The sequence below is a fragment of the Bufo gargarizans genome, unplaced genomic scaffold (assembly GCF_014858855.1).
Source record: "Bufo gargarizans isolate SCDJY-AF-19 unplaced genomic scaffold, ASM1485885v1 original_scaffold_2114_pilon, whole genome shotgun sequence".
In the NCBI taxonomy this organism is placed as follows: domain Eukaryota; kingdom Metazoa; phylum Chordata; class Amphibia; order Anura; family Bufonidae; genus Bufo; species Bufo gargarizans.
Window position 1 is genome coordinate 226824 of NW_025334648.1, and position 24654 is coordinate 251477.

Consider the following 24654-nt stretch of genomic DNA (forward strand, 5'->3'; position numbering starts at 1 on the left):
CCTGGCGAATTTCCTAAAACATAGCCACCTCCATTCTAGAAACAGCACCACACCTGGGATGTGCCTGGTATTGCAGCCAGTGAATGGGGCTGAGCTGCAGTGCCCCCCATAACCTGTGGTACTGCGACGTGGGACATTGTTTCTGGAAGCAGACGTTTTTTCTTTAAATCCTGGACAACCCCTTTAAGTTTTGCTTTCCCTGCAGCAATGTTTTATTCAAGGAAGTATCCTCGAGCATAAAGGAGGGTAATGTTTCCCTTTAAGCAGCATTATCTTCTGATCTGGGGTCTGTTTCCGCAATAGAGATGTGGTTAAAAAAAGATTAGCGCAGCCGGAGAGGAGGGAGGCGTCGTAGTGGTGACATTTTACATACTGAGTGACCTCTATGACAGGACAGCTTATGTTCTGGGATAAAACAATGGAAAACGCACGGTACTCGTCTTTAGGCCTGTGTGCGGTAGCAGAGCCAGCTGATGGACAAGGCAGTGAATGGCGGTCCCCAACCTTTTTTGTGCCAAGGACCAGTTTCACACAAAACTATTTTCTCGCGGACCGCCAGGGTGTCAGTAGTGCCCCTTTATATATATATATATATATATATATATATATATATATATGTATAGTGCCCCCCCAGTAGTGACTCTTTATATATAGTTCCCCCCAGTAGTGCCTCTTTACAGATAGTGCCCCCAGTATTGCCTCTTTATATATAGTGCCCCCCAGTAGTGCCCCTTTATATATAGTGCCCCCCAGTAGTGCTTTTTTACAGATAGTGCCCCCCCAGTAGTGCCTCTTTAGGTATAGTGCCCCCCAGTAGTGCCTCTTTACAGATAGTGCCCCCCCCAGTAGTGCCTCTTTATGTATAGTGCCCCCCAGTAGTGCCTCTTTATGTATAGTGCCCCCCAGTATTGCCTCTTTATATATAGTGCCCCCCAGTAGTGCCCATTTATATATAGTGCCCCCCAGTAGTGCTTCTTTACAGATAGTGCCCCCCAGTAGTGCCTCTTTACAGATAGTGCCCCCCAGTATTGCCTCTTTATATATATAGTGCCCCCCAGTAGTGCCCCTTTATATATAGTGCCCCCCAGTAGTGCTTCTTTACAGATAGTGCCCCCCAGTAGTGCCTCTTTACAGATAGTGCCCTCCAGTATTGCCTCTTTATATATAGTGCCCCCCAGTAGTGCCCCTTTATATATAGTGCCCCCCGGTAGTGCCCCTTTATATATATATATATAGTGCCCCCCAGTAGTGCCTCTTTACATGTAATGCCCCCCAGTAGTGCCTCTTTATATATAGTGCCCCCCAGTAGTGCCCCTTTATATATAGTGCCCCCCAGTAGTGCTTCTTTACAGATAGTGCCCCCAGTAGTGCCTCTTTATATATAGTGCCCCCCAGTAGTGCCCCTTTATATATAGTGCCCTCCAGTAGTGCCCCTTTATATATAGTGCCCCCAGTAGTGCTTCTTTACAGATAGTTCCCCCCAGTATTGCCTCTTTATATATAGTGCCCCCCAGTAGTGCCCCTTTATATATAGTGCCCCCCAGTAGTGCTTCTTTACAGATAGTGCCCCCAGTAGTGCCTCTTTATGTATAGTGCCCCCCAGTAGTGCCCCTTTATATATAGTGCCCCCAGTAGTGCTTCTTTACAGATAGTGCCCCCCAGTAGTGCCTCTTTATGTATAGTGCCCCTTTATATATAGTGCCCCCAGTATTGCCTCTTTATATATAGTGCCCCCCAGTAGTGCCCCTTTATATATATTGCCCCCCAGTAGTGCCTCTTTATATATATTGCCCCCCAGTAGTGCCTCTTTACAGATAGTGCCCCCCAGTAGTGCCTCTTTATATATAGTGCCCCCAGTAGTGCCTCTTTATGTATAGTGCCCCCCAGTAGTGCCCCTTTATATATAGTGCCCCCCAGTAGTGCCCCTTTATATATATATAGTGCCCCCCAGTAGTGCCTCTTTACATGTAGTGCCCCTTTACATGTAGTGCCCCCCAGTAGTGCCTCTTTACATATAGTGCCCCCCAGTAGTGCCCCTTTATATATAGTTCCCCCCAGTAGTGCCTCTTTACAGATAGTGCCCCCCAGTAGTGCCCCTTTATATATAGTGCCCCCCAGTAGTGCCTCGTTACAAATAGTGCCCCCCAGTAGTGCCCCTTTATATATAGTGCCCCCCAGTAGTGCCTCTTTACAAATAGTGACCCCCAGTAGTGCCCCTTTATATATAGTGCCCCCCAGTAGTGCCTCTTTACATGTAGTGCCCCCCAGTAGTGCCTCTTTACATATAATGCCCCCCAGTAGTGCCCCTTTATATATAGTGCCCCCCAGTAGTGCCTCTTTACATATAGTGCCCCCCAGTAGTGCCTCTTTACATATAGTGACCCCTAGTAGTGCCTCTTTACAGATAGTGCCCCCCAGTATTGCCTTTTAATATATATATACAGTATAGTGCCTCCTCCTTGGTGCCCCAGTAGGGTTCACAAAGGAAATAAATAAAAAAAAAGAGCAAAATACTCACCTCCATCCGGCTCCCTGCATCACAGTACAGGCGGTACTCCTGCACCGGTGTCTGGCGGTGTGATGACGTTGTCACGACGCCTCTGACCCATCACAGCAGGTCACAATGATGTCAATATCGCGACCATCTTGCACCTTAGCACTGCCTCAGTCTGAGGCTAAACAACGGGGCACAGGAGCCAACAGTTCCCGTCCCCGTCATTTAAAGAGGACCTCTCATGGGTCCAAACATAATAAACTAAGTAGAAGAACAAGTAGGGGTTAATGCAGGGATGTCTCCGCACTTACTATTATTTCTGTCCGGCGCTCCGTTCGCTGCTGTGGCCCCCGTTACATTCTCCCGCGCTGTATGCTAAGTAATAGCATCGGAACACCAGGGAGGAGACATCAGCTTCTCTCCCTGGGTGTTCCCTCTCCCTGGCTGTAGCGCGGTCCAAACGGGGGCCACAGCGACGCAACGGACAGAAATAATAGTAAGTGCAGGGACATCCCATGTTCTGCTACTTGGTTTATTATGTTTGGACCCATGAAAGGTCCTCTTTAACACCAGCACACTCTGCGGACCAGTACCAGATGATTCACGGCCCGGTACTGGTCTGCGGCCCGGTGGATGGAGACCGCTGGGTTAATGGATCCCCAGGGCCCAGTGTGTGTGGTAATGCCAGCAGCTGGGTGACCTTGCAGCGGCTCGCACATAGAGCCAGCACAAGAAACATCTGCTGCATCACTCATGTTACAGTTATCAGGTTCCTGGTCCCCCCACCGCACCGCAGGATGGGAAACGTAATCCAACATGAAAGGACTCTTCTAGAGCAGACCACACTGTCAGCTCTGGGGGGCGCCGCACCACTATATTCTTCTGAAGAGGAAGACATTCTTCCAGATACAGTGCTGCCCATAATTATTCATACCCCTGGCACATTTTGACTTAAAGTTACTTTTATTCAACCAGCAAGTAATTTTTTGACGGGAAATTACATATGTGTCTCCCAGAAGATAATAAGACGATGTACAAGAGGCATTATTGTGGGAAAAAACATTTCTCAGCTTTTATTTACATTTGGGCAAAAAGTGTCCAGTCCAGAATTCTTCATACCCTTCTCAATAATCAATAGAAAAGCCTTTATTGGCTATTACAGCGATCAGACGCTTCCTATAATTGCAGACCAGCTTTTTGCAGGTCCCCACAGGTATTTTTGCCCATTCATCTTTAGCAATGAGCTCCACATCTTTCAGGTTGGAGGGTCTTCTTGCCATCACCCTGATCTTTAGCTCCCTCCACAGATTGGATTCCAGTCTGGACTCTGGCTGGGCCCCTCCAAAACATTCATGTTGTTGTCTGCTAACCATTTCTTCACCACTTTTGCTGTGTGTTTTGGGTCATTGTCATGCTGAAATGTCCACTGGTGCCCAAGGCCACGTTTCTCTGCAGACTGCCTGATGTTGTCGGTGAGAATCCTCATGTATTGCTCTTTTTTCATGGTGCCGTTTACTGTGATTAGGGTCCCTGGTCCATTGGCTGAAAAACACCCCCAAAGCATTAGGTTCCCACCACCATGTTTGACAGTGGGGATGGTGTTCTTTGGGTTGAAGGCTTCTCCTTTTTTACGCCAACTGGACACTTTTTGCTCAAATGTAAGCAAAAGCTGAGAAATGTTTTTTTTTCACACAATAATGCCTCTTGTACATCGTCCTATTATCTTTTGGGAGACACCTATGTCATTTCTCGTCAAAAAATTACTTGCTGGTTGAATAAAAATAACTAAGTCAAAATTTGCCAGGGGTATGAATAATAATGGGCAGCACTGTACGTGTCCTCAGGAGGCAGTATTATAGTAGTTATATTCTTATACATAGTAACAGTATTATAGTAGTTATATTCTTGTACATAGGAGCAGTATTATAGTAGTTATAGTCTTGTACATAGGAGCAGTATTATAGTAGTTATAGTCTTGTACATAGGAGCAGTATTATAGTAGTTATAGTCTTGTACATAGGAGCAGTATTATAGTAGTTATAGTCTTGTACATAGGAGCAGTATTATAGTAGTTATATTCTTGCACATAGTAACAGTATTATAGTAGTTATATTCTTGTACATAGGAGCAGTATTATAGTAGTTATATTCTTGTACATAGGAGCAGTATTATAGTAGTTATATTCTTGTACATAGGAGCAGTATTATAGAAGTTATATTCTTGTACATAGAAGCAGTATTATAGTAGTTATATTCTTGTACATAGGAGGCAGTATTATAGTAGTTATATTCTTGTACATAGGAGGTAGGATTATAGTAGTTATATTCTTGTACATAGGAGCAGTATTATAGTAGTTATATTCTTGTACATAGGAGGCAGTATTATAGTAGTTATATTCTTGTACATAGGAGCAGTATTATAGTAGTTATATTCTTGTACATAGGAGGCAGTATTATAGTAGTTATATTCTTGTACATAGGAGCAGTATTATAGTAGTTATATCCTTGTACATAGGAGCAGTATTATAGTAGTTATATTCTTGTACATAGGAGCAGTATTATAGTAGTTATATTCTTGTACATAGGAGGCAATTTTTATTAGTATAAAACAAGCAAAAATACAATAGTACATTCCGAAATGAGAATGAACAAACAATTATTAAACTGAAATCATACATATCATCAAAATAATAGGTTTATAATAACTTTAACTTAAGAGTACATTGCAAATAAATGGGAGAAAAGATGAATAAATAAACATAATTCCAGGATACATGAACCAGAAATTACTCCAAATATACATTCTTCCATAATTTTTCATTCTCGCCCTTTCTCCTAACTTCTATAGACCTGACCCACCTTAGCTCTGACAGGATGAGGTTTACGGCTTTCTCATGGTTGAAGGGCTCACTGTGGATGGACACTCTTGTTCTTGTCTGCCAGTGATAGTATTTAACGATGGTTATAATCAAATGCAGGGTCCCCCGGTCAATGTCAGCTACCTGTGATGTCACACCATATACAATGTCTGGGTAGGTCAGAGACTGCAGCCTTGGGATTTTTAGCTTGCTGGCTATCTCCTGCCATATCTGTCGCCCTCCCCAGCACTCGGTTATAAAATGTTCCATAGTCTCCTCCTGCTGACAGCCCAAGGGACACATGCGATCTAGAACACTCAGGAACTTTAAGTTGCCTCTGACAAAAAGCTTCCCATGGAATGACAGCCAGGCAATGTCAAACAACTTTGCAGGAAGCCTTGGTCCGTTGAGGAACCTAAGACTTTCCTGCAAGGTGGCCGTTGTACAGTCTCTCAGTGCTGGCTGCAAGTTATAGAAGGCCCTACAGATCTTTATATAGAGATCCTTCCTGGTCTTAGTCTCCAGATACACCTTGTCTATTCCCCATTTCTTCACACACTTTAGACCATATTCCAGGTACTGGGGGAGGAAGCCACGAGTAAACCGACCCCTCTTGAGACTGCCGCCTCGCACCCAAGACTCTGCAAAAGGCAATATCCAGTCCCTGACACTGTTCGCCCACAGGGAGCTGCTGTTTGAGTCCAGGCAACCAAAATTAACTTTCAGAAACATGGAGTCAAAGAACACCCTTGGATTTAACATATCCAGCCCACCCTCTCTCCTCTGTAGGTAGGTGATCCCTCTTTTTATTGGGTTCAACCTGTTCCCCCACAAAAGTTGGAAGAACAGGCTAAAGAGCCTAGCCGAGAAAGGTTCTGGCAAAGGAAAGACAACAGAGACGTACAAGAAGACGGGGACCAGGTAAGTCTTCAACATAGTAACCCTTTCTCTATAGGTCAGCCTCCAGTTCTTCCATCGCTGAACCTTTGCATTTCCGGAATCCAACTTTTCTTCCCAATTTAGTTTGGCATTATCTTCCCTCCCAAATTTGACCCCAAGGATTTTAATATAGGTGGAGGCCTTTGCAAATTGTGGCAGATCAAAGTCTGGATCAGTACTTAAAGTCCAGAGAGCTTGACTCTTCTCAAGGTTGACTAGAGACCCTGAGGCCTCCGAGTAGCTTCTGATGGCTGCAGACAACATCTGCACCTCACGAGGCTCAGATATCACCACAGTCACATCATCCGCATAGGCAACTACTTTCAAAGGCAAGCAGTGGGGGACCGGCACCCCCTGAAAATCGCACTCCTGCAGTGACCTCAGGAACAGGTCCAAGGCAAACACATACAGCAGTGGACTCAAAGGGCAACCCTGTCTCACCCCTGCCTCTACTTCAAAAGTGTCCCCTTGCCAACCATTGATTAGAGGAAAGCTCTTCGCCTCACAATATAAAGTTTTCAGCCAATCTACAAATTGTCCTGGAATACCGTACTTTGACAAAGTGGCCCATAGATACTCGTGATCCACTCTGTCAAAAGCTTTAGCCTGGTCCAGACCTACAACATATCTCCCACACCTCAGAGCTTTACATCTCTCAAACATCTCCCTTATCGAGATGACTGCTCCAGAGATGTTCCGCCCTTTTACTGTGCCAAACTGACAGCCTGCCAACAGTGCCCGGGACAAACAGACTAACCTAGAGAACATGATTTTTGCCAGAATCTTCCTGTCAACATTCAAGAGGGCAATCGGCCTCCAGTTCTTGATGTCACTAGGCTCCTTACCTTTAGACAGCAGAATTAGCGAGGACACCCTCATGGACGGAGGCATCAGGTGATTTTCTAGACAATTTTTGTACACGTCCACGAGGATTGGGGCCAAGTGGTCTACGAACTTCTTATAGAATTCTGCTGTTATACCATCTGGACCTGGTGCCTTCTTCAGATGTAACTGATCAATGGCCACTTTAACTTCCTCCACCGTTAATTCTGCTGTCAAAGGAGAAAAGTCCACATCATTAGTATCAGGACCTGGAGTTGCCTCCAAGAATTGAGTCATCTTCTCTTTATCCAAAACCTTCTTCTGAAATAAGCCAGCATAGTAAGATCTCACCACCCCCAGGATACCCTCCCGAGATTCCTGCAAAACACCCTGGGAGTCAGTGAGACCTGCCACCGATCTATTAGCCACACGTTCCCTGCAATTCTCAAAGGGATCAGGAGCCCCTAAGGTCCCATAATCCCGTTCCAGAACCAGGGAGGTGTACCTGCTGTACTGATACTGACTTATCTCAGATTTCAGTTGGTCGATCTTTTGTTTTTCATCCCCACCCGCCGAATACAGTGACTCCAATTCTTTCCGCAGCCTGAGATACTGGCTATACTTACTCTTCCCTCTTTTAATTGACAGTCCCTGTAAGAGGGATCTGATCTCCACCTTGACATCCTCCCACCAGTCGGCCACGTTGTTATAAAAGTCCACTCTCTGAAGCTGAACCTGGAAAAGAGAGTGGACACAATCCTGGACATAGACATCATCCAGGAGGCTAGAATTAAGCCTCCATAGCCCTCTACCAATATCAGAGCGTCTAGTGGCTCCCAAGCAAAAAAACAAAGCCAGGTGGTCAGAGTAGGGGACGACCTTCTCACTTATCCCGCTAACAGTCTCTGTGGGGTTCACAAACGCCATGTCGATTCTACTGCTTCTGTCAGCACAAGAATATGTGAAGTTTGGCTTCCTGCCACCCCATGTGAAGACATCACTTAGGCCAGCCTGCGATATTATATTACTTAAGACTCTGGAGTCTCTGACCACCGCCCTGCCCGAGGACCGGTCACCTGATGACAAAGTGACATTAAAGTCCCCCGCCATTACTACAGGTATAGAGGTGAAAAGATACTGCTTCACATCATTAAACAGCTGGATTCTCTCAGCCACTGTCTGTGGGCCGTAGATGTTAATAAAGCGGAGCCGTCTACCATGGATGGTCACTTCCAGCACCAGGCACCTTCCCATAGCTACCTCCGTTAACCTGTGCACAGTCACGTCATTTGTGTTAAACAATATGGCCACCCCGGCATAAGGCTCCACAGCCAGCGACCAGCAAGAAGGACCAGACCGCCATTCACTCTCAGCCTCACGTAGATGCCCCAAGGTGTTCAAACGTGTCTCCTGCAGAAAGATGACATCTGCATCCAGGTATCTGAGGTGATCGTATACCGCGTATCTGGTCCTTCTTACTTTGATGCTGTTCACATTGCTCGAAGCAACTTTTAGAAAAAACCCAGCCATCACAAGACAACATAGAAAGAGCAGATAAGTGACTCCCATCAACATAGGTCAGGATCAGAGGCTTCCTGCCTACCACCGGTCTCCATATCTGACTCTACAAGGGCTTCTACAGGAGGGGGCTTCTTCTTTGTTGGGGGGTCCCCTGTGTCTGCCTCACACTCATTATCTATTCTCTGTTGCTCTTCCTCATAATCCCCATCAGACTCTGATAACGCCTCATATCTGTTTGATAGGACCATGACGCCTGCACCGGTACTGACTTTTTTCCTGGTGTTTTGGCCCAGGTTATGTTCCTCCTCAGACTTACGGGAAGACTTATCTTTTTTCCTCCTTTTGTTCCTCTTGGCCTCTTCATATACAGACGGTGATACAGAGGCGGCTGCCTGAGACTGGTCCTGAGTGACCACCTCCATGGTGCCCTGTGTGCTCTCTGAAGGCTGAGGTTCGGGTGTTGTCTCACCTGACCCCTGTTGTACCTCGTGCCTCGTCAGTATGGTCCCTGACATCAAAGCCTCCTCCTCTATAGCGTCTGCGGCCTCCGCTAACTCCTCATCTGGAAGCTCCCTGCATACGTTATGCCAGGCATCTGGGCAATCCTTATGTGAGTGGCCAATCTGCCCGCAGAGATTGCACCTAACGTTCTTACATGTGGCACTCAGATGGCCGAGCTCACCACACAGGTTGCACTTGACCACTGTGCACACATTTGCCACATGACCGACTTTGCCACACTTGAAGCACTTTCTAGGTTGCCCAGGATAAAAACAGACGCCCTTCTCTCTACCGATAAAGAAGGAGTTAGGGAGATGTAAGGTGATGTTATTGTGCTGGCGCAGCTTCACCAGCACCTTCCACCCTCCAGTCCAGACACCATCATCGTCCCTGTTCTTAGTGAGATCGGACACGAGGTCACAGTGCCTCCGGAGCCACACCACAATGTCCTGGGGAGGAACAGATTCATTCCAGAAGATGACATTCACAATAACAGTGTCTGGCTTGGAAATGGGAATGAAAATGAACTTATTCCAGCCCTCGGTGTCTCTAACCCTGGCAAAGTTTGCCCAGAACCTATCCAGACTAGACATAAGCTTAAAGCTGACATCATAGCCCTGCCTGTCTGGTAGATTTATCACCGCCAGGATGTCCTCTGGAGCAAACCCCATCTGGTGGCACAGGAGTTCCCTCACCACAAACCTCCTATCGGGGAGGTCTTCTTTGGTGCCTCGGTGCTTAAACCTTACCACGTTCCTCCTCTTAAACGCCTGGCCTGTATAGCCTGCACTGGAGGTGAAGGATGGAGCGCCACGGCTCCAGGCATTTCTGGGAGGATCCTGACGGGGCTCACTACCTTGAGTATTGGGCCGCGCGTCTGCACTAGAAGGGACAGTCTCATCCGACGTAGGTTGTGTTAAGGGGGGGAAATTACAGACATCATTCCGTACACCCTCCTGACCACCATCCACCTCTATATCCCACACAGACTGTACAGTATCCCCAGCCCCCAACCCCTCAGGTACAATATCAATGTCCCCGGTCTGTGCCCCAGTAACAGAGCTCTCCTGCGTCACCGCATCACCCTGACCCATGGATACATGTCCACTGTCCTGCTGTTGGGCTGGCTCTGCTGGGACTTGTGGTGCCACATATCCAGGATGTTGCTCAGGGACAGCTGAAGGTTCTTGCTGCTGCACTTGCCCACCTCCCTTCTGGAAAGAGAAACTTGCAGGCTTCAGTATTGGTTGTGTCACTCGCCGGGCCTCATCTGGGGACACGGACCCTGATTGTGCTCCAGAGGAGCGGGATCCAGAGTCACTGTTCTGTCTCTGCTGTGAGAAGCGTTCCTGGTTCCCGTAGGACTCGGCCAGGGGCCCCATCCTCTCCAGGACACAGTCCATCTCCTTCACCACCTGTGCCAGCTCTATGCTCAGTGAGTGCAGCTTGGTATCATACAAGGTGTTACTATCGGGGTGTGCAGTTTTCAGGTTATATATACAGTCTATCTGCATCTGTAGCAGTTGTTTGTGATGCTTTAACTCCCCCATTCTCCTTACCAGTGCCGGGATCTCCTCCGCCATCTGCAGCTCAGGTGCTCTCGTGGTCTCCTTCACCTGCTGTCCTGGTCGGGGCAGGGGTCCAGGCTGTTTGGATTCACCAGTCTCCTGCAGCTTTGCCTTCCCAGCTTTACTGCTAGTACTTGCGGTTGCATCTGCCGAGGCCTGTTCACACTTTGCAGTGTTTGTAGACATGGCATTCCTGGTTACCTGCAGAGGCATTGCTGCAGATCTGGTGCGGCCCTGACAGGCCATGCTGGAAGCCACAACTTGCTGCTTCAGGTTTTCTTGCAGTGTTTGTTTCTCCAGTGATGTCCGTCTCTGTCTGTGTGCAGGAGAGGGGAGCTGCTCACCTGCTGCACGGCCTGTGCTCATCACCCCTGCACCTTGCTGGCTGGACTTGGGATCCGCTTGCATCTTCACTGCACTCACTTTCCTCTCTTCTTCTTTCTTCAGAACAACAATACTTCCTTCATTCTGCTGCTGACTGGAAACTTTGGGATTAGTATCCACTTTAGAAATGGTTTGGGAGTTTTCTCCCAGTGTAGGCCTGGAAGCCTGGGCCTTGCTGAGGGAAGTTCCCCGCCCGGGCTGGCCACACCCTGGGCTCTGGACAGACATCCACAGGCTCAGGAGAGCTACTCACACACGTCCTCACAGCTAGGAGGCAGTATTATAGTAGTTATATTCTTGTACATAGGAGCAGTATTATAGTAGTTATATTCTTGCACATAGGAGCAGTATTATAGTAGTTATATTCTTGTACATAGGAGGCAGTATTATAGTAGTAATATTCTTGTACATCGGAGGCAGTATTATAGTAGTTATATTCTTGTACATAGGAGGCAGTATTATAGTAGATATATTCTTGTACATAGGAGCAGTATTATAGTAGTAATATTCTTGTACATAGGAGGCAGTATTATAGTAGTTATATTATTGTACATAGGAGCAGTATTATAGTAGTAATATTCTTGTACATAGGAGCAGTATTATAGTAGTTATATTCTTGTACATAGGAGCAGTATTATAGTAGTTATATTATTGTACATAGGAGCAGTATTATAGTAGTTATATTCTTGTACATAGGAGCAGTATTATAGTAGTTATATTCTTGTACATAGGAGCAGTATTATAGTAGTTATATTCTTGTACATAGGAGCAGTATTATAGTAGTTATATTCTTGTACATAGGAGGCAGTATTATAGTAGTTATATCTTGTACATAGGAGCAGTATTATAGTAGTTATATTCTTGTACATAGGAGCAGTATTATAGTAGTTATATTCTTGTACATAGAGGCAGTATTATAGTAGTTATATTCTTGTACATAGGAGCAGTATTATAGTAGTTATATTCTTGTACATAGGAGGCAGTATTATAGTAGTTATATCTTGTACATAGAGGCAGTATTATAGTAGTTATATTCTTGTACATAGGAGCAGTATTATAGTAGTTATATTCTTGTACATAGGAGGCAGTATTATAGTAGTTATATCCTTGTACATAGGAGCAGTATTATAGTAGTAATATTCTTGTACATAGGAGCAGTATTATAGTAGTTATAGTCTTGCACATAGGAGGCAGTATTATAGTAGTTATATTATTGTACATAGGAGCAGTATTATAGTAGTTATATTCTTGTACATAGGAGGCAGTATTATAGTAGATATATTCTTGTACATAGGAGCAGTATTATAGTAGTAATATTCTTGTACATAGGAGGCAGTATTATAGTAGTTATATTCTTGTACATAGGAGGCAGTATTATAGTAGATATATTCTTGTACATAGGAGGCAGTATTATAGTAGTAATATTCTTGTACATAGGAGGCAGTATTATAGTAGTTATATTATTGTTCATAGGAGCGGTACTATAGTAGTTATATTCTTGTACACAGGAGCAGTATTATAGTAGTAATATTCTTGTACATAGGAGGCAGTATTATAGTAGTTATATTCTTGTACATAGGAGGCAGTATTATAGTAGTAATATTCGTGTACATAGGAGCAGTATTATAGTAGTAATATTCTTGTACATAGGAGCAGTATTATAGTAGTTATAGTCTTGCACATAGGAGGCAGTATTATAGTAGTTATATTATTGTACATAGGAGCAGTATTATAGTAGTTATATTATTGTACATAGGAGCAGTATTATAGTAGTTATATTCTTGTACATAGGAGCAGTATTATAGTAGTTATATTCTTGTATATAGGAGGTAGTATTATAGTAGTTATATTCTTGTACATAGGAGCAGTATTATAGTAGTTATATTCTTGTACATAGGAGCAGTATTATACTAGTTATATTATTGTACATAAGAGCAGTATTATAGCAGTTATATTCTAGAATGCAGGGACAATAAAGTAGTAGTTATTTTCTTGTATGTAAAGAGCAATATTATAGTAGCTAGTGGTCACGTTGGTGCTACTATTCATGGTATGTATAGACAGCCGGATGCTATGAGACCTTTAGTCAGGGCTGGGCTCATTAGGTATTGCAGTCACAGTTATGTCAGCGGATATTTGGTTTGCCGTTAAGCTGCTCATTTAGAAAGTGTACTGAGTTCTGATCGGGCGCATACCGCTGGTGACCCTCAAGAAAGAACATCTACTTTTGGCAAATGACTGGGACTGTCCAGCCACGGTATGGGGAATATGGGTATAATATTATTTTTATGGGCATTCTATGGGAACTTTTTGTCTGAATACTGTGTGAGAATATTAATTCAGACAGGCAAGGTGGCACTAACTAGGTATTGTGTATATGGACACTGCATAGTGCTATTTATATGGACATGGTATGGCACTATTTATCTGGACTGAGCATGGTACTATTAACTGCACGGCAAGAGAAACTCATGATTCCATTCCTATATGTGAGTATTTGTATTGTGGAATAAGATTTTTGGATTTATTGCAAAGAACCTGTGAAAGTAAAATATCTCTGATGTAATGGCCTTCATTTTTTGATGAAGGTCTCCAGAGGTTCTTGGTCGCCAGGACCCAGCTTTTGGCTGTGTTTGCATTGTTTTATTCGTCTCCTTTTTTCGGGATCACCTTTGCTGACATCTAGTGGTCAGTAGGAAAATTTGGTTTAACCATCTGTATAGTAAGTTTTGTTTTAAAAAAAGCCCATCATATTTATTAACTTAAAAATGAATAGTAAAGCAGATATAAATAAATATAAAAAATATAATACAAAATATCCTCTTAAAATAATAGAATTGAAAAACTAATGCGGATTCCATCCCATATTCAGTAGTAGTTAGTAATCCCTGTTTTTGTCCCCTTATACAGTGATTTTATCCTCAATGATTATTTGATTCACTGTAAACTGACCACTTTCTTATGGGAAAGGGATGTTGTGGTACAGAAAGACCTCAGTGTAACTATCTTCTCATATACACATAGATTGAAAACGCAGAAGAACGGCAGGTGCGTTTTTCCATAACTTTTAGGTCCTTTTGAAAATGATTATTTTTGGGGAAATGATCCATTTCGGGTTTTGGTGGCAGTTCAATAAGTACGGGTATAAAAGTGGGTAGATCCCAGTTTCAAGTATGGCCACTGAGGAAGAGGTAGGAATACCTCGAAACGCGTCTGGCAGGCATACAGACTGGACTACCCACCAGAACCCAATTCCCGTTTGCCCACACTTTGGACTTATCAATACCAACACTGTACATCCTGGGCATAGGAGCGGAGGAACGGCCTCTATATCCCACGTGATATCCAGTGGACCACGTGGGACGCCAATCTCGGCGCACAAACCGTTACGGCCAGACCTACCAGCGGGATTGCCGGCCTTTCTAGCAAGTGACACACGAGCAGAGGCCGGGTGAGCGGTGAAACATCAGGTGGGACGCCGCTGATGTTAGCCTAAATGTATACAGTATCTAAGTGAGCAGAAACTAGGGATCGACCGATATAGATTTTTTAGAGCCGATACCGATAATCTGTGAACTTTCAGGTCGATAGCCGATAGTTTATACCGATATATTCTGTGCATTGAGATTTTTAAAAAAACTAAAAATTTCTACACAAATCTGCTGAAAATGAAAATGTTTATTGTTAACGTGTAGCTTTTTTTGTAAATCTTTCTTTTTCATTTATACTTAATATTTTGGTGTTTGTGTTTTTTTTTTAACTTTTTTTTTTTTTTTACTAACTTTCAGAACCTTTGTTCTATTCACCCTGATAGATCTCTATCAGGAAGAATAGGACCTCACACTCTCCCTGCTGCCCTGTGCTTTGTGCACACGGCAGCAGGGAGGTTACCATGGCAGCCAGGACTGCAGTAGCGTCCTGGCTGCCATGGTAACAGATCGGAGCCCCAGGATTACACTGCTGGTGCTCCGATCAGAAGCTGCCACTGCACCACCAATGAGGAGGAGGGGAGGGGACCCTGTGGCCACTGCCAACAATGATTAATACTGGGGAGCTTGGGTGGGGGGGCGCACTGCGCCACCAATGTTTCTAATACTGGGGTTGGGAGGGGGGGCACTGCGCCACCAATGAAGATAACTCGCCCATTAATTCATATACAGGAGGCGGGAGCTGGCTGCAGAATAACATAGCCGGCTCCCAACCTCTATGACAAGTAGCTGCGATCCGCGGCAGTTAACCCCTCAGGTGCGGCAGGGGTTAACTGCCACGGATCGCAGCTACTTGTCATAGAGGTCGGTTGCGGCTATGTGATTCTGCGGACAGCTCCTGCCTCCTGTTAAACTTGAATGAATAAGTGAGTCAACATCATTGGTGGCGCAGTGGCCACAGCCCCGCCCCTCCTCTTCTCCTCTCTCCTCTCATTGGTGGCAGCGGCACAGGAGGGAGGGAAAAAACTGCTTCCTTCTCCCCTGTGCTGCTGAGGAAACACTGATCTCGCTGACATCAGCGCGATACTTGTTCCCGATTTGTTATCGGCATATCGGCAAAATAGATGCCGATACCAATAACTTTGAAAATCCTGAATATCGGCCGATAATATCAGTAAGGATCCATTCACACGTCCGCAATTTTGTTCCGCATTTTACGGAATGGAATTGCGGACCCATTCATTTCGATGGGGCAGCACGATGTGCTGCCTGGATCCGGAATTGCGGATCCGCACTTCCGGGTCCGCAATTCCGTTCCCCCAAAAAATAGAACATGTCTTATTCTTGTCCGCATTTGCGGACAAGAATAGGCATTTTCTATTAAGTGCTGGCGATGTGCGGTCTGCAAAATGCGGAACGCACTTCGCCGATGTCCGTGTTTTGCGGATCCACGGATCTGTGGATCCGCAAAACACACACGGACGTGTGAATGGACCCTAAAACCGATAATCAGTCGATCCCTAGTAGAAACCATTAATACACTCACCAAAGCCGCCTGCGACTGAATACAGCAATATGAGAACAGAAGAACTCCGCCATTTAGTTGCTAATTTAGGTCCTAATTGCTCTCCTGCTCATTCACCTGCATTTCACTGACTATATGGAGACTATTTGGTGCAGGATAAGGCTCCATTCGCACGTCCGCAATTTCGTTCCCGAAAAAAATAGAACATGTCCTATTTATGTCCGCAATTGCGGACAAGAATAGGCATATTCTATAGTTCCGGCAATGTGCGGTCCGCAAAATGCGGAACGCACATTGCCGCTGTCCATGTTTTGCGGCTCCGTGGATCCGCAAAACACATTGCGGACGTGTGAATGAAGCCTAAGTCTATGCTTTTATGTCTTGCATAAATCTGCTCCATTTATTTTTCCCATTCATTATTTGGAACCAATTGACTTTGTTATTTACCTACAAACCACCTTTGATTAGTGACACTGAGCTCTTTCTGTACCACAACATCCATTTCCCGTAAGAAAGTGGCCAGTTTACAGTGAATCAAATAATCACTGTGTTAGGCTACATGCACACGAGCGTATGTGTTTTGCAGTCCGCAAATTGTGTTCCATATGGCATTTGTATTTTTTGGGCGGATCCATTGTAATAATGTCTATCCTTGTCCGCAAACTAGAAAAAAATAGGACATGCACTGATGCGGACAGCACACGGTGTGCTGTCTGCATTTTTTGCGGACACATTGAAATGAATGGGTCCGCATCCTATCTGCAAAAAAAATGGAACGGACGCGGAAACAAACAACGTTCGTGTGCATGAGGCCTTAGACGACAAAAACAGGGATTGTCGTCATCTGTAGCGGAAACAAAGACCGTTCAGTCCTATAAACCATTACGCGGGAGCATTGTTGCATACGGCACTAACTACTACGGAATATGTGATGGAATACGCATTAGTCTGCAAGTTTTTCAATTCTATTGTTTTATATTTTTTATATTTATTTATATCTGCTTTACTATTCATTTTTAAGTTAATAAATATGATGTTTTTTAAACAGACGGCGAGTGCCTGTTTTTTCATTCTGTAGTGACTGGGTGAGTCACAAGAGACAGAGCGCCTCCACCACAGCACAAGGACGGGGGAGCCGCTACATACCAGTTTTCCCTTTTCAGTAGGAAATTTGCATGTAGCAGTTATACACAAATTCTTACCATTTTAATATTATTTTTTTATATAAAAAGTACTTCCTGTGGACACTATCCCTTTAAGACTACATGCACACGACCGTGCCGTTTTTTTGCGATCCGCAAAAAACAGAAGCCGCCCGTGTGCCTTCCGCAATTTGCGGAACGGAACTTGCGGCCATTGATATAACTGCCTATTCTTGTCCGTTTTGCGGACAAGAATAGGAATGTTATATTTTTTTGGCGGGGCCACGGAACAGAGCAACGGATGTGGACAGTACACCGAGTGCTGTCCGCATCTTTTCCGGCCCCATTGAAGTGAATGCGTCCGCATCCGAGCCGCCAAAACGGCGGCTCGGATGCGGACCCAAACAATGCGCGCGATGACGTCATCATGCACGCTGCGTCCGGCTTTTACCACCACATAGGCCTCAGGCCTACTAAGCTTAAAGCCTATGGCGGTGATAGGCGGCGGGGCAGGGAACTACTGTATGTGCTCCTGTGCCCTGCCGCAGTATGTGGGTGTTCGGGTTGGCTTTGGGCCCCACCCCCCGTGATACCTTTCCCTCCTGCATTGCAGTGCCACATACCCTGTGTCTGCGATTAACCCTTTCCCTCCAGCATTGCAGTAACCCCTTTACTGCTGCCTCCAATATTAACCCATGAGGCACCCCTAATACCCCTGCCCTTATTTACCCCTATTCACCCCTGGCCTGCATTGTGTTCCCTGGAGTATATCCCTGGCCTGCATCTTGTATTAACCCTTGCAGTGCCACTATTGTGTTTCCCCATAGGGACAGTATAGAGCCAGAAGGGTGGGCTGCTATGTAACGAGTGTGTAGGTGTATTTTTACATAGATTTGTGGGGTGGAATTGTGTATTGTATTGTGTAGTGTAGTTAGGTTAGTATTGTGGTGTTGTTGATATATTACTGTGTGCGACTATAAGTATATATATTTATATATTTCTGGAGCGTAATAATATTACAGGCTATAGCTACTAGAGAGGGGTCGTTGGTCCAGGGAGTTATTCTGATGCCTGATTGGAGTCGGGAAGGAATTTTTTATTCCCCTAAAGTGGGTAAAATTGGCTTCTACCTCACAGTTTTTTTCCTTCCTCTGGATCAACTTGCAGGATGACAGGCCGAACTGGAGGGACAGATGTCTTTTTTCGGCCTTATGTACTATGTTACTATGTCCTTTGATATAAATATATATATTTATAGCAATAATTAGACTGTAGACGTGTAATGGTTTTAATAAATTCCTTTTATTAATCAAAGTGCAGCGGATAATCATTTATTGTAGTAGTCGCCGCCGTAGTATATCGTAGTAGTAATTCGCACATAGTTCAGGAAAAGTGTAAGTGCAACAAGTATATCTAAGCTTATCATTGGTGATACTGTCCGGTGTATCTAAGCTTATCATTGGTGATACTGTCCGGTGTATCTAAGCTTATTACCGGTGATACTGTCCGGTGTATCTAAGCTTATTACCTGTGATACTGTCCAGTATATCTAAGCTTATCATTGGTGATACTGTCCGTTAAATCTAAGCTTATTACCGGTGATACTGTCCGGTATATCTAAGCTTATTACCAGTGATACTGTCCAGTATATCTAAGCTTATTACTGGTGATACTGTCCGGTTTATCTAAGCTTATTACCAGTGATACTGTCCAGTATATCTAAGCTTATCATTGGTGATACTGTCCGGTATATCTAAGCTTATTACCAGTGATACTGTCCAGTATATCTAAGCTTATTACTGGTGATACTGTCCGGTTTATCTAAGCTTATTACCAGTGATACTGTCCAGTATATCTAAGCTTATCATTGGTGATACTGTCCGGTATATCTAAGCTTATTACCAGTGATACTGTCCGGTATATCTAAGCTTATCATTGGTGATACTGTCCGGTATATCTAAGCTTATCATTGGTGATACTGTCCGGTTTATCTAAGCTTATTACCGGTGATACTGTCCGGTATATCTAAGCTTATCATTGGTGATACTGTCCGGTTTATCTAAGCTTATTACCAGTGATACTGTCCGGTATATCTAAGCTTATCATTGGTGATACTGTCCGGTATATCTAAGCTTATCATTGGTGATACTGTCCGGTTTATCTAAGCTTATTGCCGGTGATACTGTCCGGTATATCTAAGCTTATTACCAGTGATACTGTCCAGTATATCTAAGCTTATTACTGGTGATACTGTCCAGTATATCTAAGCTTATCATTGGTGATACTGTCCGGTATATCTAAGCTTATTACCAGTGATACTGTCCAGTATATCTAAGCTTATTACTGGTGATACTGTCCAGTATATCTAAGCTTATTACCGGTGATACTGTCCGGTATATCTAAGCTTATCATTGGTGATACTGTCCGGTATATCTAAGCTTATCATTAGTGATACTGTCCGGTTTATCTAAGCTTATTACCGGTGATACTGTCCGTATATCTAAGCTTATTACTGGTGATACTGTCCAGTATATCTAAGCTTATCATTGGTGATACTGTCCGGTTTATCTAAGCTTATTACCAGTGATACTGTCCGGTATATCTAAGCTTATCATTGGTGATACTGTCCGGTATATCTAAGCTTATTACTGGTGATACTCTCCGGTATATCTAAGCTTATTATTGCTGATACTGTCCCGTATATCTAAGCTTATTACCGGTGATACGGTCCTGTATATCTAAGCTTATTATTGGTGATACTGTCCAGTATATCTAAGCTTATCATTGGTGATACGGTCCGGTATATCTAAGCTTATTACCGGTGATACTGTCCAGTATATCTAAGCTTATTACCGGTGATACTGTCCAGTATATCTAAGCTTATTACCGGTGATACTGTTCGGTGTATCTAAGCTTATTACCGGTGATACTGTCCAGTATATCTAAGCTTATTACCGGTGATACGGTCCAGTATATCTAAGCTTATTACAGGTGATACGGTCCAGTATATCTAAGTTTACTACCGGTGATACTGTCCGGTGTATCTAAGCTTATTACCGGTGATACTGTCAGGTGTATCTAAGCTTATTACCAGTGATACTGTCTGGCATATCTAAGCTTATTACCGGCGATACGGTCCAGTATATTTAAGCTTATTACCAGCCATACTGTCCGGTATATCTAAGCCTATTCCCGGTGATACTGTCCGGTCTATCTAAGCGTATTACCGGTGATACTGTCCGGTGTATCTAAGCTTACTACCGTTGATACTGTCCGGTATATCTAAACTTATCATTGGTAAAACTGTCCAGTATATCTAAGCTTATTACTGGTGATACTGTCCGGTGTATCTAAGCTTATAACCGGTAATACTGTCCAGTATATCTAAGCTATTTGGTGGGGATTTCTCAAAACTGGTGTAATGTAGAACTGGCTTAGTTGCCCATAGCAACCAATCAGATCAATCGTTTCATTTTCCGGGGTATCTAATCCAGTTATGTGTGATATTGTTCAGTGTATCTAAGCCTATGACGAGCGATACTTCCCATTATATCAAAGCTTCTCATGTTTGATATTGTTTAGCTTATGTGAGCCTCTGATGTGTGATACAGTCCAGTGTTATCTAAGCCTTTGGTCTGACACTCTCTGGTGTATCTAAGCCTTTTCTGTGATACAGCGCAGTGAAGCCAAGCCCCTTTCGTTTTATAGTACTGTTCAAAGCTAGTCTACACATTAGATTAATGTTGGATGAACACAGTATTGGGGAGATTTATGAAAACTTGTGTAAAGTACAACTGGCTTAGTTGCCCATAGCAACCAATCAGATTCCACCTTTCATTTTTCACAGATCCTTTGGAAAATGAAAGGTAGAATCTGATTGGTTGCTATGGGCAACTAAGTCAGTTCTACTTTACACCAGTTTTGTTAAATCTCCCCCACTGATTTTGGTCGGACTGTGTATGGGAACCCCCTGAGAGAAGGCTGGGGCAGTTGGAGTTCAACACGCCTGATCTTTTTGTTCTCGGCGAGATAAGCCATCACAAGAGGTGCCTGTCGGTGGCTTACTTCACTCTCCCTATCGAGAGCCTGTGCATGCTCAGCTGAGCCGAGCGTGCATGTGTGGGTCGGGGCTCAGGAATGGCTATCCGAGGTATATGGTCACCTTTATATGTGATAAGCTAATAATGAGGTGGAATCTGATTGGCTACTTACAGTGGGCTTTTGTGTACTCCGCAGCACCTCCTAGTGGCCAACGTAGCTTCACTGCAAGGCTTGATTACAGGTCAGGATCCATAATGGTTGCACAGACGTCGCAGGACTCCAGTCTTCTCTGTGCGTTTTAGGCACAGCAGCAGGGGCGTAGCTATAGGGGGTGCAGAGGTAGCAGTCACACCCGGGCCCTGGTGCCTGTCAGAGAAGGGCCCCAGCACACAACAGTATTATAAAGGACACATGGTGGCTGAGAGTCCTGTTACAGATTTTGCACTTTTCCGTAGCAGCAGCAGCAAGTATAGCAATGGCAGCCATATTGCTTGCTACCCAGATTTCCTGGAAGTAATGTATAACTACAACTCTCAGCCTCTGGAAGCCGCAGTTTCACAAAAGCAGGAGAGCCCACATCATGCCGAACTGTGAAGCCTGTATTATATAGGACTAGGGGCCATCAGTCACCTGCCCCCTATTAATCCTCCAGTCATTATTGCGGGTGGGGTCTGATTATATTACCTATTGAGAACACATGCACGCTCAGCCGAGCCGAGCATGTATGTGGAGGTCGGGACTCGGGAATGGCTGAAGTATGTGCGATACGGTCATGTGTATCTAAGCTGCTCATGTGCGATACAGTCTGGGCAATATTCAGGTAATTTGGCTCTAGGACTTTTCTTGCGGATGTGAGACTCTCTGAATTCCTTCCCGTCACATAGTAAATGCAGGGCGGCTCGACGGCCTGTGGTGTATTTTGGTGACAGGTTTCATCGGTAACAATGTGCCGGTTATTACGAGGAAGTCAATATGGTTCCTGCCTTTATTAAGTTACACTATTAGCCCCCCGCGGGCTGATCTGTCAACACGTTCCCCCACCCCCTGTAGTGATACCGCACTGTAATCCCATTATCACGTTAGGGACGAGCCAGCGACTCTGCAAGGTCAGGATCCAGCCAGCCATGGAGGAGTTGGGGGAACGCCAGGAGGATGGCATCCGAGTGTATCTAATCCTATCAAGTGTGATACAATCTGATGACCCATGTATCTAAGCTAGCCCTGAGAGTCTGACTACTCAAAGAGTGTATCTGAGCGGGTGTATCCAGGCCTATTTTGTGTGCTACTAAGGCAGTTGTGAGACTGACTACTGGAGTGTATCTAAGCATATCACACATGATACTTTCTGCAGAGCTGGTGTATCTAAGCCTGTTTCATGTGCTACTATCTGCTGGGCTGTCTCTGCGCCCGTCATGTGTGATACAACCTGCTGAGCCATGTATCTAAGCCAGTTGCGAGATTCTGACTATTGAAGGAGTGTATCTAAGCCTATTGTGTTACTGTCTGCTTAGCTGAGGTATCCGATCCTATCAAGTGTGGGATGGTCTGCTAAAATGATGTATCTAAGCCTCTTTTGTGTAATACATATTCTGCTGTATGTATCATGTGCGATACTGTCTAAGCCTCTAACATCTCATACTGTCCAGTGTATCTAAGCCTGCCATGTGTGATACAGTCAAGTCCCTTATGTGTGATACTTTCTAGTGTATCTAAGCCTAAGCTGTGTGATACGATCCAACATATCTAAGCCTTCCATGTGCAATACAGTCCAATGTATCTAAGCATGTTATAAGTGATACAGTCTGGCGTATCTAAGCCTCATATCTCTAGATATGATGATGTATGGGTTTTGCTCGGCTTCTACCCTGGCTCCGATCAGCTGGTGTATACTGGCAGTGCCGCCTGTACATGTGGCAGAGTACTTATAGGACTACTACTGGTAGCACAATATGGCGGTGGTAATAGACGATGCCAGGGACCAGACCTTCATTGCCTAGGACAGGGATCGGCAACCTCCAGCACTCCAGCTGTTCTGAAACTACAACTCCCAGAATCCTCCTTTTTTACTTCTATAGAGTTGTCAAGTAAGTGAGCCTGCTGGGAGTTGTAGTTTCACAGCTGCTGGAGTGCGGACGGTTGCTGATCCCCCCCCCCGCTGTAGGAGATGAGGGCCATGTTTGGCACTATTGGGTGAGGGAAACCAGAGTTGGGCCCCTGCTTTCTTTAATTGGGCCCCAGTGAAGTGGAATCTGATTGGCTACTTGCAGTGGGCTTTTGTGTGCTCTGCAGCACCACCTAGTGGCCCACGTAGCTTCACTGCATTGTATCTGCAGAGGCTTGCTTACAGGGCAGGAGCCATGATGGCCGCACTGACATCGCAGGAGTCCAGCCTTCTCTGTGCATATTAGGAGCATAGCTATAGGGGGTGCAGAGGTAGCGGTCACACCCGGGCCCTGGTGCCTGCCAAAGAAGGGCCCCAGCACACACCAGTATTATAAATGGCACATTTTGCTCTTTTGCGTAGCAGCAGTAAGTATAGCAATGGCAGCCATATTGGTTGCTACCCAGCTTTCCTAGGAATAAGGTATAACTACAACTCTCAGCATCTGGGAGCGGCAGTTTCACAAAAGCAGGAGAGCCCATTTAATGCAGAGCTGTGACACCCATCAGCTCCTTAGAAGCCTAGGGGCAAGTAGTCACCTGCCTCCTATTAATCCCCCAGTCATTATTGTGGGGTGGTACAATTACCAGGCATTTATATGATGGGCCTGTGATGTAGCAGAGCCGGGCGCTGCAGCATCATCATCCCTTGTCACATTCTCCTCCCTGGTTTGGGCTGTGACTCATACGGCTGGCTGCGGGCCCAGGGCACTTGTAAACAGATCTCCATTCACTGGAGCTTCTGTCCAGGATGCAGTTCTTTCCTCTCGTTCATGTCAAGCTGCAGAGGTATAACACCAGCCGACATGGGTAAGGTCATTTCTTATTATTTTTTTTTTATGCCCTATGGATAATCAGAGCATTTGCATCTTCAATGATTTTTCTGAAGAGAATTTCCACGGTTGGCCTTATGCGAGTCTGAAATGTTTTTATTTTATTATATATTATTATTTTTTAATGTATTATATATGAATTTTATTTTTTAAAATTTTATTTATATGTAGTTATGTTGCTTATTTCATTTTTATTATATGTAGTTTTGATCAATTGAATTTTGTCTATTTTATTTACTTAGACTTTTATTTATATTATGTAGTTTTTTATGTAGGTTTGATATTGTTTTTATAGACTAATTATAATATATATATATATATATATAATATAATTTTATTTTATTTTTTTCGTCATTTTAAATACTGTATGTACTATGAAAATTGGTTGTGTAGTAGATGTTGGTTGATTTTTGGGCCCTAAGCGCGAAGGGTCTCCCAC

The 24654-nt window shown here is 44.4% G+C and overlaps 1 protein-coding gene across 2 annotated transcripts in view; it reads left to right on the top strand.

The window, feature by feature from the left end:
- Positions 1-24654, top strand: part of RNF24 (ring finger protein 24) — a 93089-nt gene that overhangs the window by 49645 nt on the left and 18790 nt on the right. Inside the window, exon 1 of one of the 2 annotated variants that reach the window (XM_044274878.1) lies at positions 24124-24192. The exons of the other annotated variant lie outside the window; for it this stretch is intronic. Coding sequence (XP_044130813.1) covers positions 24134-24192 — 59 coding nt within the window. The 5' untranslated portion in view covers positions 24124-24133. Of the gene's footprint in view, positions 1-24123; positions 24193-24654 lie in introns of those variants that run through there. 2 annotated transcript variants of the gene reach the window in all.